The sequence below is a fragment of the Salvelinus sp. IW2-2015 genome, linkage group LG32 (genome assembly GCF_002910315.2).
Source record: "Salvelinus sp. IW2-2015 linkage group LG32, ASM291031v2, whole genome shotgun sequence".
NCBI lineage: Eukaryota > Metazoa > Chordata > Actinopteri > Salmoniformes > Salmonidae > Salvelinus > Salvelinus sp. IW2-2015.
In genome coordinates, this window is record NC_036871.1 from 25071958 (window position 1) to 25086047 (window position 14090).

General features: G+C 42.0%; 1 protein-coding gene across 3 annotated transcripts; it reads left to right on the plus strand.

The window, feature by feature from the left end:
• The first annotated feature begins 1357 nt into the window (after positions 1-1357).
• LOC111957202 (proteasome subunit alpha type-7) lies at positions 1358-12588 on the plus strand. Of its 3 annotated transcripts, none has more exons than XM_070436624.1 (8): positions 2681-2786; positions 9110-9159; positions 9495-9621; positions 9700-9824; positions 11184-11306; positions 11560-11679; positions 11978-12040; positions 12131-12588. In XM_070436624.1, the coding sequence occupies exons 1-8, from the start codon at positions 2699-2701 to the stop codon at positions 12224-12226; spliced, it is 792 nt and encodes a 263-aa protein (XP_070292725.1). In that variant the 5' UTR covers positions 2681-2698; the 3' UTR covers positions 12227-12588. The 3 variants fall into 3 exon arrangements, with proteins under 3 accessions (XP_023833738.1, XP_070292725.1, XP_070292724.1); XM_070436623.1 differs by lacking the exon at positions 2681-2786 and adding an exon at positions 6057-6117; XM_023977970.2 differs by lacking the exons at positions 2681-2786; positions 9110-9159 and adding an exon at positions 1358-1576.
• The last annotated feature ends 1502 nt before the right edge of the window (positions 12589-14090 follow it).

The window sequence follows — 14090 nt, forward strand, 5'->3', positions numbered from 1 at the left end:
GGGTGAACAGGGAGTACAGGAGAGGGCTGAGAATGCACCCTTGTGGGGCCCCAGTGTTGAGGATCAGCGGGGTGGAGATGTTGTTTCCTACCTTCACCACCTGGGGGCGTCCCGTCAGAAACTAGTTAACAGGCCCATGCCTTTACTGTATACTGTTAACCTTGACAGATAAGAAGTATATATCAGCCTACAACTTGTAAAAAAAAAAGTGCAATTATACTGTGGCCTGGTTAATATTCATTACATGTAACTTGTAAATACATTAGATTTTGTTTTGATAAAAAAGTTAGGCTTATATATAGCTTAACTTTGTGTTATCTGAGTTAGGGTTTGGCCGGGGTAGGCTGTCATTGTAAGTAAGAATTTGTTGCTAACTGACTTGCTAACTAATACTATAAAAAAACGAAATTCCTCAAATTATCACGACCCGGAAATCGACTCTGCCGCACGAGCATGCTTTTGCGCGCCGGACCTCGGGCTCTCTGCTGTTTYATTACATTGGTGTCAGAAGTGATCGGACCTTGCATCCACGACAGTGCGTGTGCTTGGCCGGTGAGCGCGTTCCTGTAAGACGTAGCTAGCGCGAGGACGCGCTCTCTGAAAGGAGGAAGTAGTGTAACGACCCTGGGTTTATAACCGCGGAAATCGACTCTGCCGCACGAGCATGCTTTTGCGGCACAGTCGATAGCGCGCCGGACCTACGGCTAGAAGGTCGACGGTTCGAGACCTGCTCMCTGTTGTTTCATTACAATACATTTTTCAAAGCTTTGCAATGCTGCGAAAAACAGTTGTACTGCACTAGAGTGCAAAAACAAATCGATATTCCCAGTTTAGTATGTCTTTGCAGGGGAAATCTTATTTTGAAAAATAATATTACACGATCGCACTGCCAGCATAATTTCCAGCTGCTAGGAGAAAACGAATAGAATAGGACGCTATTCTGAACCATATTAGCTAATCCATTAGAGGGGTCGAAAATCTCATTAACACATTTATCTTCGTGAGATATTTAAAAATAAATTGAAGTAATAACTGAAATATCAAAATAATACCAACATGTCAATACATTGTATCATTGTTTAGTGGGGTGCAATTAAGACATAAAAACAAAACAATATGTTCAACCCCTTTCTAGTAGTGGAATAATCCAAACTCAACCCCAGGGGATTGGAAAATACAATGCCCCGGAAAGGGACCAAACAGCGCTGGAAACGTCTGTATCAACCCCTTACAATGGTCCCGAACCACACTTATGAAATATTTTCGAGTTATGGAGAGTGAAATAAAATGTAGCGTTTGGATAATTTTGAAATGGTGGGTATTTTCTCAGGGAAATGCTCAAAATGTAACACGTCCAAGTTCAGAGTTCAAGCGCATGCGCTCTGTGAGTGTACACACGATAAACTGGCTAGAAAACATTCACTAGCTGAGTAGCTACACACATTTCACTGCATTTGTTTCTAGCAACAACATAATGGCAGCAAGATATGACAGGGCGATCACTGTGTTTTCTCCTGACGGTCACCTTTTTCAGGTGGAATATGCGCAAGAGGCCGTGAAGAAAGGCTCAACCGCTGTAAGTTTATGAAGCTGATAAGCAGCTGTTAGCTATCTAGATCACTTTTTGTGACTTGGATGAAGGAGAAAATTGATTGTTTCCACTAGTAACCACAGCCACAAAGTCAAAATTGGCTATATTACAAAAATGCGTAAAAACAAAAATGTGCTTTTTAACCATTATTTAAGGTTAGCAGTGTGGTTGAGGTTAGTTAGGTTTCAAATAAGATTTTAAAGCAGGGGTGGGCAAACTTTTTACTCGAGGGCCACATCGGGATTTTGAAATTCAACGGAGGGCCAGTAATATCTAACAATCAGTGGCGATTTTAGCATGGAAATCTTGGTGGGGCCCAAAAAAAGAAGGGGATGCATGCCAGCAAAGCCACTGCACAACACTAAACAATGCATTAATTGCACTTTAACGGTGACAAATTGTGCCCAGAAACTGTTAGGGCCTACACAAAGCTGTCCCAACAGCAGTCCCAACACCTTACCACTGCTACACCTGGCTATCAACAGAGGCTTATCTGGCAGTGGAACAGTTCATTCAGCCTCATTTACTGCCTTTAGAAAAGCATAGCTGATATGGCTGGCTGACTTAAACAAATGTGCTTTCTAATGACAATTGAGATGTACAACCTATGGCATAAGGGGACAACAAGCGGATAAGATGCAATCCGTAATATCGATTGAGACGTTAATGAGTGARCTAGGATGGACGTAGTCTAACTATTTGTTTAGCACTTTTGAAATGTACAGCAACAGAATTCAGAACATGGGCTGTTCTTAGTGTTCTCCCTGTACATGAAGTCAGCGTAGGATAAATAAAGGGCTTGTAAATTAGGGATGCTTGTAAATTAGGGATGCACGATATATCGGTATCGGACGATATTAGCTAAAAATGGCGACATCGGCCGATTGTCTAGTTTAACGCTGATGTGCAAAACCGATGTCAAAGCTGACGTGCATAYCTATATAACGTAAGTACATGATGTAATGACGCCACGTAAAATGTAGCGTGAGACTTGCAACACAGCATTCCTAGTCTACAATGTCTGCTGTGTGAATCGAGCAGTCATTTGAAAGAGGAAGAACATATCAGCAAGACAACTCAAAGGTGAAATCTATTAATGCCAAGATAATGGAATTCATCGCCATTGACAATCAACCGTTCTCTGTCGTGGGTGATGTTGGCTTTCGCCGACTGGTCGAGCACCGGTACACACTAAGTATGCACAATTTTTCAGATGTTGCCCTACCGGAGTTACACATTAATAGTGTCACTGCTATTAGCTTCACGACTGACATTTCGACTAGCAATATCAGCCCCATGAGCATGCTGAGTCTGACAGCACAGTTGGTCGTCGAGGATTTTGTACTGAGGAAATTCGTCTTGCATGCTCATGAATGTGGCTGTCATACCGCTGCTGCCATTTCAATGGCATTTGAGAACATGTTTGAAACTTAAACATGAACATGCTAGCTCTATTCGAACAACTGACTCAAGAAATTAGCTCATCAACTGCGCCTGCCGCAGACGTGATACCCTCTGTCATGGCATTGAAACGCCTGCTCAACAAAACTGCCCGACACAGGCTGTGAGTAAGCGAATTCGGTGGCATTCTCTCTTTACTGTGTCGCCACCATGCTCGATGCTATGTACAAGGACGGCTATTTCGATGCAGACAAGAAACAGGGTTTACAGCTGGACAAGATGGAAAGGAACACAGTGACAGTGCGCACTGAAGAAGAGGCCACGGACAGACAGAGCTGAAACGTCACTGCTTGACATATGATGAAATCAAATTTTGTTAGTCACATGCAACAGGTGAAGACCTTACAGTGAAATGCTTACTTATGAGCCCCTAACCAACAATGCAGTTTAAAAATATATAAAATATGAATAAGAAATAAAGGTAACAAGTAATGAAAGAGCAGCAGTAAAATAACAATAGCAAGACTATATACAGGGGGGTACCGGTACAGAGTCAATGTGCGGAGGCACCGATTAGTTGAGGTAGTATGTACATGTTGGTAAAGTTATTAAGGTGAATATGCATAGATAACTGAGCGTAGCAGCGGTGTAAAAGAGGGGAGGGGTGGCAATGTAAATAGTCAGGGTACCCATTTGATTAGACGTTCAGGAGTCTTATTGCTTGGGGGCGGGGGTAGAAGCTGTTGAGAAGCGACTTGGCACAGCTTGCCGCGCGGGAAGCAGAGAGAACAATCTATGACTAGGGTGGCTGGAGTCTTTGACAATTTTTAGGGCCTTCCTCTGACACCGCCTAGTATAGAGGTCATGGATGGCAGGAAGCTTGTCCCAGTGATGTACTGGACCGTATGCACTACCCTCTAGTGCCTTTCAGTTGGAGGCCGAGCAGTGGACATACCAGGCAGTGATGCAACCAGTCAGGATGCTCTCGATGGTGCAGCTGTAAAACCTTTTGAGGATCTGCGGACCCATGCCAAATCTTTTCAGTCTCCTGAAGCGGAAGAGGTTTTGCCATGCCCTTTTCATGACTGTCTTGGTGTGCTTGGACCATGTTAGTTTGTTGGTGATGTGGACACCAAGGAACTTGAAGCTCTCAACCTGCTATACTACAGCCCCGTCGATGAGAATGGGGGTGTGCTCAGTTCTCTTTTTCCTGTTGTCCACAATCATCGCCTTTGTCTTGATCACGTTGAGGGAGAGGTTGTTGTCCTGGCACCACACAGCCAGGTCTCTGACCTCCTCCCTATAGACTGTGTCATCATTGTTGGTGATCAGGCCCATCACTGTTGTCATCGGCAAACTCAATGATGGTGTTGGAGTCTTCCCTTGCCGTGCAGTCATGAGTGAACAGGGAGTACAGGAGGGGACTGAGCACACACCCCTGAGGGGTCCCTGTGTTGAGAATCATCGTTGCGGATGTGTTGTTACTTACACTTACCACCTGGGGGCGGCCCGTCAGGAAGTCCAGGATCCAGTTGCAGAGGGAGGTGTTTAGTCCCAGGTTCCTTAGCTTATTGATGAGCTTTGATGGCACTATGGTGTTGACCACTGAGCTGTAGTCAATGAATAGCATTCTCACAAGTGTTCCTTTTATCCAGGTGGGAAAGAGCAATGTGGAGTGCAATAGAGATGGCATCATCTGTGGATCTGTTAGGGCGGTATGAAAATTGGAGTGGGTCTAGGGTTTCTGGGATAATGGTGTTGATGTGAGCCATGACCAGCCTTTCAAAGCACTTCATGGCTACGGACGTGAGTGCTACGGGTCTGTAGTCATTTAGGCAGGTTACCTTCGCTTTCTTGGGCACAAATTATGGTGGTCTGCTTGAAACATGTTGGTATTAGATGTAGCTTAGCATCTGCTTCATCTGACCACTTTTTTTTATTGATCGAGTCACTGGTGCTTGCTGCTTTAAATTTTGCTTGTAAGCAGGAATCAGGTGGATAGAATTATGGTCAGATTTGCCAAATGGAGGGCGAACTTTGTATGCGTCTCTGTGTGTGTAGTAAAGGTGGTCCAGAGGTTGTCCTCCCCCCCCCCCCCTCTGGTTGCTCATTTAACATGCTGATAGAAATTTGGATTTAAGTTTCCCTGCAATAAAGTCCCCGGCCACTAGGAGCGCCGCTTCTGGGTGAGCCTTTTCCTGTTTGCTTATGGTGGAATACAGTTCATTGAGTGCGGACTTATTGCTAGCCTCAGTCTGTGGTGGTATGTAGACAGCTACGAAAAATACAGATAGTGTGGTCTACAGTTTATCACGAGATACTCTACCTCAGGTGAGCAAAACCTCGAGACTTCCTGAGATATCGTGCACCAGCTGTTATTTACAAAAATACATAGTCTGCTGCCCCTTGTCTTACCAGACGCCGCTGTTCTATCCTGCCGATACAGCGTATAAATAGCCAGCTGTATGTCAAGGCCATCAGACTGCTAAACAGCAATCACTAACTCCGAGAGGCTGCTGCCTACATTGGTCTCAATCACTGGCCACTTTAATAAATGGCTCGCTAGTCACTTTATACAATGCACTCTAAATAATGCCACTTTAATAATGTTTACATATCTCATATGTATATACTGTATTTTATACCATCTATTGCACCTTGCCTATGCCGCTCGGCCATCGCTCATCCATGTACTTACATGTACATATTCTCATTCACCCCTTTAGATTTGTGTATTAGGTTGTTGTGGAATTGTTAGATATTACTGCACTGTCGGGACTGGAAGCACAAGCATTTCGCTGCACTCGCATTAACATCTGTGACAAATAAAATTCGATTTGATAATGTCATCATTCAGCCACGACTCTGTGAAGCATAAGATATTACAATCTTGAATGTCCCGTTGGTAGTTTAATCTTCCGCGTAGGTCATCGATTGCACATTTGCTAGCAGAAATGGAAGGCAGTGGGGGTTCATTCGATCACCTACAATTTCTCGGAAGGCAGCCTGCCCCTTTTTCTCCACCTTCACGCAAATGACGGGGATTTGGGCCTGTTCCTGGGAAAGCAATATGTCATTCATGTCGGACTCGTTAAAGGAGGGGAAAACGATTCTGCCAGTTCGTGGTGAGTAATCACAATTCTGATGTCCAGAAGTTATTTTCGGTCATAAGACAGTAGCAGCAACATTATGTACAAAAATAAGCTACAAACAACGCAAAGAAAAAAGAAAAAAAAAACACAATTGCATAGGAACATGTCAAATGTCAGCCTTCTTCTTCGGCGCCATCTTATTGAGAATGAAACGAATGAACGAAACGGCACAGTAAGTAAGTGAAAGAAATAGGTTTTGATATTATTTTACTGCTAATGGGGACATATGTAAATGCTAACAATATATTTTTGTGTGTAACCTTTTATTTAACTAGGCATGTCAGTTAATTTGTTCTTATTATTTACAATGATGGCCAAACCCGGACGACGCCTGGCCAATTGTGCACCGCCCTATGGGCTTCCCAATCACGGCCGGATGTGATACAGCCTAGATTCGAACCAGGGACTGTAGTGACGCCTCTTGTGCTGGCGTGCAGTGCCTTAGACCGCTGCGTCCGTGTTAACTATTTAACTGTACTAGAATGCTTAAAAGGCCTCAAATGTTTTTTATATCGGTAATCTGTATCTTTATCGGGGTTTTTTGGCAAGGAAAATATTGGTTCTCGGTATCGGCCAAAAATGTAATATCGGTGCATCACTAATATAAATAAGAATTTGTACTTAACTGACTTGCCTAGTTAAACAAAGGTTAAAAGAAAATATGAAAAAAGACTCAAATAAATATATAGCAGACAATGAAAGCTCTTAAAATATTCGATCATTACTCTAAAACAGGTTATAGGCTACATGTGCACCACCAAGTCAGAACAGTAGGTGAAATTTAAGAGGGGTAAATAGACCAAATTATTAGGGTGAGGCACATGGGCTACTAACATCTTATTATTACTTTCTTAGCTACAGTATACATATCTCCCTGGCATATTACATCATTTATGCAGCAACACAACACATTTTTGGACTCCCCTTGCTGTGCTCACTTGAACAGGAAGGTGGCGTGGCAGTCCTTCGTGGGCAAAGTCTGACATTCTCTGGATTTATGGTGCTTTCAAAACAACTGGGAACTCTGGGGAGGGAGAAACAAGGTCCAATCATGATGTCGTAGCTCTAGAAAGAGGCCGGATTTACAATTCCGAGTTGGATTTATGTATTTTCCCTGTCGGAGCTTGTTTATTCCCGACTTCCCAGTTGTCTTGAACTCACTGAAGTCAAGTTTTCGCAGTTCCGAGTTAAGTTGTTTTGAGCGCTGCACAAATCATGCTTCATTGACCGCATGGCCAAAGTTGAATCTTTATCATTTTAAATTTGGAAAAGAGCCCCTTAATCCCAGATTTGGGACCACACAGTCACCACTGAATAGCAGGCTAGTGATTGCTTTGCAATGCTCACTGATTCTTTCCAAACCACTCATTGTTGAATTTGCGATTTCCAACTTGTTGTAATGTTTACGTTTAATGGCTGATGAGCATGGAATTTTAGAAATATTAGGATGAGCAATATTAGGTTGAGCAATGTCGTAGTAATACAACTAAAATATATACAGTGGGGTGAACAAGTATTTAATACACTGCCGATTTTGCAGGTTTTCCTACTTACAAAGCATGTAGAGGTCTGTAATTTTTATCATAGGTATATATATATATATATTTCTAAAATTCCATTATTTAACTTTTAGACGTTTGTTTTGCTGTGTATTGTTAGCAGTGGCAACCCGTCATTCAGGGCATGTGGGGCAGAGCCTGTTATTTTGGCATCAATACGCATCACATAGTTTGCAAACAATGTTAAAAAATACAAATTGAGTTAATAAAGCCGCATACAAACAGTCTCTTTTTTGTTGAGTAAGGCAGCTCCAAAATGCAGGTGTTTTAGCCTAGCTAGGTGCTTTCTGTGGTGGTGGGCACATCTCAACATCAACTGTTCAGAGGAGACTGCGTGAATCAGGCCTTCATTTTCGAATTGCTGCTAAGAAACCGCTACTAAAAAAMCACTACTAAAGGACACCAATAAGATGAGACTTGCTTGGGCCAAGATACACGAGCAATGGACATTAGCCCGGTGGAAATCTGTCCTTTGGTCTGAGGAGTCCAGATGTAAAAAATGTGGTTCCAACCGCCATGTCTTTGTGAGACGCAGAGTAGGTGATGATCTCCGCATGTGTGGTTCCCACGGTGAAGCATGGAGGAGGTGGTGTGATGGTGTGGGGATGCTTTGCTGGTGACACTGTCGGGTGATTTTATTTAGAATTCAAGGCACACTTAACCAGCATGGCTACCACAGCATTCTACAGCGATATGCCATCCCATCTGGTTTGAGCTTAGTGGGACTATCATTCGGTTTTCAACAGGACAATGACCCAACACACCTCCAGGCGGTGTAAGGGCTATTTGACTAAGAAGGAGAGCGATGGAGTGCTACATCAGATGACCTGGCCTCCACAATCATCTGACCTMAAYCCAATTGAGATGGTTTKGGAKGAGTTRGACCGCAGAGTGAAGGAAAACCAGCCAATGAGTGCTCAGCTTCAGTCATCTGGGGTGAAATGAGCACCGCATACAGTAGATGTGCGGTGCTCAAAATACTTCATACTCCAATTCACTCGTTTCAACCGGACAAACCGTGCCCACTTCAAAGCTTGCGTCTCGTTTTTTGGCAACAAATTAGTCGTTATCTCTTATCTGTGGGTATTACTGCACTGGCTACAAATGATGGAAAACAACTACACTGCTCACTGGACTACCACTACCAAACGCACAAGAGAACAGGCCTTGCAGTTTTTCACTGCAAAATTAGTTTATTTCTTCATGGATGTGCATAGTAGCTCACCAGCGCCAACACTTGGTTTGGAATTAAATTACATGCTAGCATGGCATTAACTAACGTTAGCCAGCTGGAACTAGCACCGGGTCTCCATATGATGTTGAGAAATAGTGCATTGTGGGTAGTTATCTGGAAATAAGTTAATAAATATATAAAAGCGCTAAAACATAACTGTTTGTGGTTATAGGTAGTGAGATCGTGACTACAACTAAGTCTTTGACAGACACTGTTACTTTGGTGAGTAAAAACTCATGCTTCCTACCCTTAAAGAAGAGATGGTTAAAATGGGTGGGGTTTATGACTCTGGCTGTAGTAACTAGTGATGTCCCAAATTGATAGCTATAGCTAGCTAACTCAGTTAACTAGCTAGTAGTTGCTAGTAAATTATCAGGTTCTATTATTTAATGCTGTTATCTGGAATGTTTGCTTGCATAATTTTAGTGTGATTACTAAGCTAGCAAGTTAACTGTTACTTAGCAAATCTAACTAGCTAACTGTCACAGAGCGCATGTGATGTTTGTTTAAATAGCTAGCTGACTGTTTAATTTCCCCATTCATTCCTCTAACATTAGGTGGGCATCAGAGGCAAAGACATTGTTGTCCTTGGAGTTGAGAAGAAGTCAGTGGCCAAGCTGCAGGAGGAAAGAACAGTCCGCAAAATATGCACCCTAGACGACCATGTCTGCATGGCATTTGCAGGTACCTATAAACTTCATTAATTTGCTTGAAATTGAAACCTGCTGGAAGCTTTTGTCTTATTAACCAGCTGTCTGTCAGGCCTGACAGCAGATGCCCGCATCGTGGTCAATAGAGCTCGTGTGGAGTGCCAGAGTCACCGGCTCACTGTGGAGGACCCAGTGACTGTAGAGTACATCACACGACACATCGCCACCCTGAAACAGGTAGGATAGCCTACATCGCCAAACTTAAACCGGTAGGCTCCGTTCCTCGAACTAAGAACAAACAGCCCCTAACGGCTTGGCATAGAGTACCACAGAATGAGTCAGAGGTCAAACACACACAACATCTAGAGGTCAAACAAGGAAGTGGTTCCAATCGCTTTTTCACCATAAAACGTTCGCCATAGAGAATTTTAGGAACACTTTAAATTAGGGCTGTGTTTCATGTAGGCTTATCCTGGCGTGACATTTTGATAACCGTGTAAATGTATTTACGACAGGGAATTTTATCCATATATTCACATGTATTTACCCCCCCCCCCAAAAAAATGAAATGTTAACGTGGCWATCATGAAGAACTACAAATGCCATGATTATCTGGATGAGACTGCCGAATCGAGGCGAAGGTAATAATCTCTGGATTAACTAATTAGGCAGGTAGCCTAGTGGTTAGAGCGTTGGACTAGTAACCGAAAGGTTGCAAGATCGAATCCCCGAGCTGACAAGGTAAAAAATCTGTCGTTCTGCCCCTTAACTGACTTGCCTAGTTAAATAAAGGTAAAACAAAAAATGTAGTAATATATAAATTGGCTACATTTCTTTAAATTGACAATTCTGTCAACTGTCTTGTGCAAGTTTTAAATTGACACAACCTTTTTAGCAAAGGTGTCATCTAGTGATGACGTACATGAGCTTGCAGGGATTTGTAGTCTTACATGACTTCTACTTTGATGCTAAATAGCATTTTCAAATCTGAGAGTAAATAGAGCCGAATAAGTCACCTTGTCTGAGCGAGATTTACATGGTTATCAAAACTCAAGCCAGGGTAAGCCTACATGAAACACAGCCCTTATTTGAATAAGTGTTTCTAAAATTCTATGGGGGAGCATTTATGGTGGACAAACGATTGGAACCGTTTCCCTTTTTGACTGCTAGGTTTTATGGGTATTATAACACCTCCACTGTGGGGCTCTATTGCCACCCATGAGAAACAGACATCACTCAACTCAACAATTGGACAGACTTCACTTAAACTGGAAGTCACAGCCCTCCGTAAGTCTTTCTCTCAAGATAGCATCCCCCCAACCCAAAGAAAGCCATGCATGTGTGCCAGAAAACAGTAGCTTGTGTGGGACTTGTATTTTGATGTGGTGAAGCAAGGAGGAAGTGAAAAATACCTTTGTGTGGATATTTTTACAATTACTAACATCATAAAAACAATTGTAACATGACTAGGTTTTCGGCGATGAGTTAATACGCAACAATCCTATCTAAGAGCGAGTTCATATGATGCTTGACTGAATGGTCTTTTGAAGGTCAGTTTTGTGTTCATAACCGGTTTTTGATATTTTAATTCTCTAGCGCTACACTCAGAGCAATGGACGCAGACCGTTTGGCATCTCTGCCTTGATCGTGGGTTTTGACTGTGATGGGACCCCCAGGCTCTATCAGACTGACCCCTCTGGAACTTACCATGCATGGAAGGTCAGCCAATCCACAAAGATTCCTTACCTTTCTCCACAGCCAAATATGTTAAACTTTCTTCACAGCTATAGTGTCTATAACTAGTGTGCCTGAAGTGTATCATTGCATCATTTCGTATCCTAAATGTTCAGGTCTGTTTTTTTAAATCAACATTAGTAGGAGAAAACATTTTCCTGTTGATGTGTATTTAATTTTTTTAAACTTTTGTTTAAAAATACTGAGGTACTGATTTGTTTCCTATCCCTTTGTTCAGGCAAATGCGATTGGCCGTAGTGCTAAGACGGTGAGGGAGTTCCTGGAGAAGAACTACACAGACGAAGCCATCGCCACTAACAATGAGTCGATAAAGCTGGCCATCAAAGCCTTGCTTGAGGTGAAGGCAAATGCTCTCTTTTTATAGTGGTAAATTCCAAACTGACCCCTAACCCCTACTTCTTAGGCACTTCTTGATCTGAGGCAATTGAATTGGTGTATTCACTATGGCAAAAATGCCACCTAGCCAATTAGGGGGCAAGATAGATCTACACAATTAGCATATAATTTATACCTACAAGAATTCTGGATGTTACAAACATTTAGGGGAAGGGGGACAATTTGCAATTCAGCATAGGTTTGCACCTAAAATCCATCATGCATATTTTTATGCGTACACCTTTGAACTATGTCTACAGGTGGTTCAGTCTGGTGGGAAGAACATTGAACTTGCTGTAATTAGAAGAAACCAGCCACTGAAGGTAAGGGTCTTGGTCTCATGTCCTAGTATTTACTGCTTTGCAAATATATTTGTCTATGGGCTAATTGCTGTATTTTTTTACTCCATGTAGTTATTGGAGTCCAAAGAAATTGAGACCCTGGTGACTGAGATAGAGAAAGAGAAGGAAGATGAGGCAGAGAAGAAAAAACAGAAGAAGTCTACTTGAAGTCATAATGAAACTGGCTTTCATTTAGCACTTGCTTAAAGGCAGCATATTTGGTCTGCAAACATCAAAACGTGTTTACAATCCCAAAGGTTTACAAGCCCAAAAACATCTTTCATGTCACACGCTAAGGGCTGAATCTTAACTTGATGTAGGTTGGTATGTTGAATTAGTCACACATCTCACATTGCCATCGATGCATTGTTTATGTGGAAATCTAAGTCAAATGTATGGATCTCAAGTTAGGATTCAGACCTACAATGAGGTCTCCCCTCTGCCCACTTAAGGTAACAGTATGTTGTTGAACTTCTTTAGAGTGAATGTTATTGGATCAAAATGCTTAATAAAGTCAACTTGTTTATGTACCATCTTTGTTTTTATTCACATGATGCCCTATTATTTTCTGACTTCTATTGCATTATGGTGTCAGTGTTATTTTCTTTAGATTCATTGTTGTCTTTGTGACGTGCTGGTGCTAAAATAATCATTTTCTGCARGCAGAAGCCGAGCACCTTATCACAGAAAATATATATATAACACAAACATACAAGTTTGGGGTCACTTAAATGTCCTTGTTTTTGAAAGAAAAGCAAAATGTTTGTCAATTTTTTTTTTTAAAGAACATCAAATTGATCAAATACAGTGTAGACATTGTTAATATTGTAAATGACTATTGTAGCTGGAAACGGCAGATTAAAAAAAGAAATATATTTTTATATGGAATATCTACATGGGTGTACAGAGGCCCATTATCAGCAACCATCACTCCTGTGTTCCAATGGCACGTTGTGTTAGCTAATCCAAGTTTATAATTTTWAAAGGCTAATTGATCATTAGAAAACCCTTTTGCAATTATGTTAAAGAAGAAATAAAACTGGCCTTTAGACTAGTTGAGTATCTGGAGCATCAGCATTTGTGGGTTCTATTACAGGCTCAAAATGGCCAGAAACAAAGAACTTTCTTCTGAAACTCGTCAGTCTATTCTTCTGAGAAATGAAGGCTATTCTATGCAAGAACTTGCCAAGAAACAAGATCTCGTACAACGCTGTGGACTACTCCCTTCACAGAACAGTGCAAACTGGCTCTAACCAGAATAGAAAGAGGAGTGGGAGGCCCCGGTGCACAACTGAGCTAGAGGACAAGTACATTAGTGTTTAGTTTGAGAAAGACGCCTCAAGTCCTCAACTGGCAGCTTCATTAAATAGTACCCGCAAAACACCAGTCTCAACGTCAACAGTGAAGAGGCGACTCTGGGATGCTGGCTTTCTAGGCAGAGTTTTAACTTTGGATTGGAGATGCTTAATATGAGTCTGGAAGGATAGTTTACAGTCTAGCCAGACACCTAGGTATTTGTAGTTGTCCACATAATCTAAGTCAGAACCGCCCAGAGTAGTGATGCTAGTCGGGCGGGCGGGTGCGGGCAGCGATCGGTTGAAAAGYATGCATTTAGTTTTACTAGCGTTTAAGAGCAGTTTGAGGCCACAGAAGGAGTGTTGTATGGMATTGAAGCTCGTTTGTTAACACAGTGTCCAAATTCTGTTAACTCATACCCAAATTATGTTGACTTGTTATACTGATATTGTCCAAATCATAAATTGGAGACCCCCCCGACTCACCTCAAACAGAATATTTCCTCATAGAACATGACAACTGAGCTGGCCAATTAGCAGTCTTCTCACATTTTTTTTTAACCAACATTTCACTCATATTGTAATTCTAGGTGATATTTCATAGAAATCTGGAAACACTGGACAGTTAACATTTTTTGCGTTGGACCAAGCAACGGTTCTTTTGGTGGTCCAAGATATGCCTCTTCCTTCCCTTTTTATTTCACCCTAAATTTGCTTATCAAGAAACCACTGCTCTG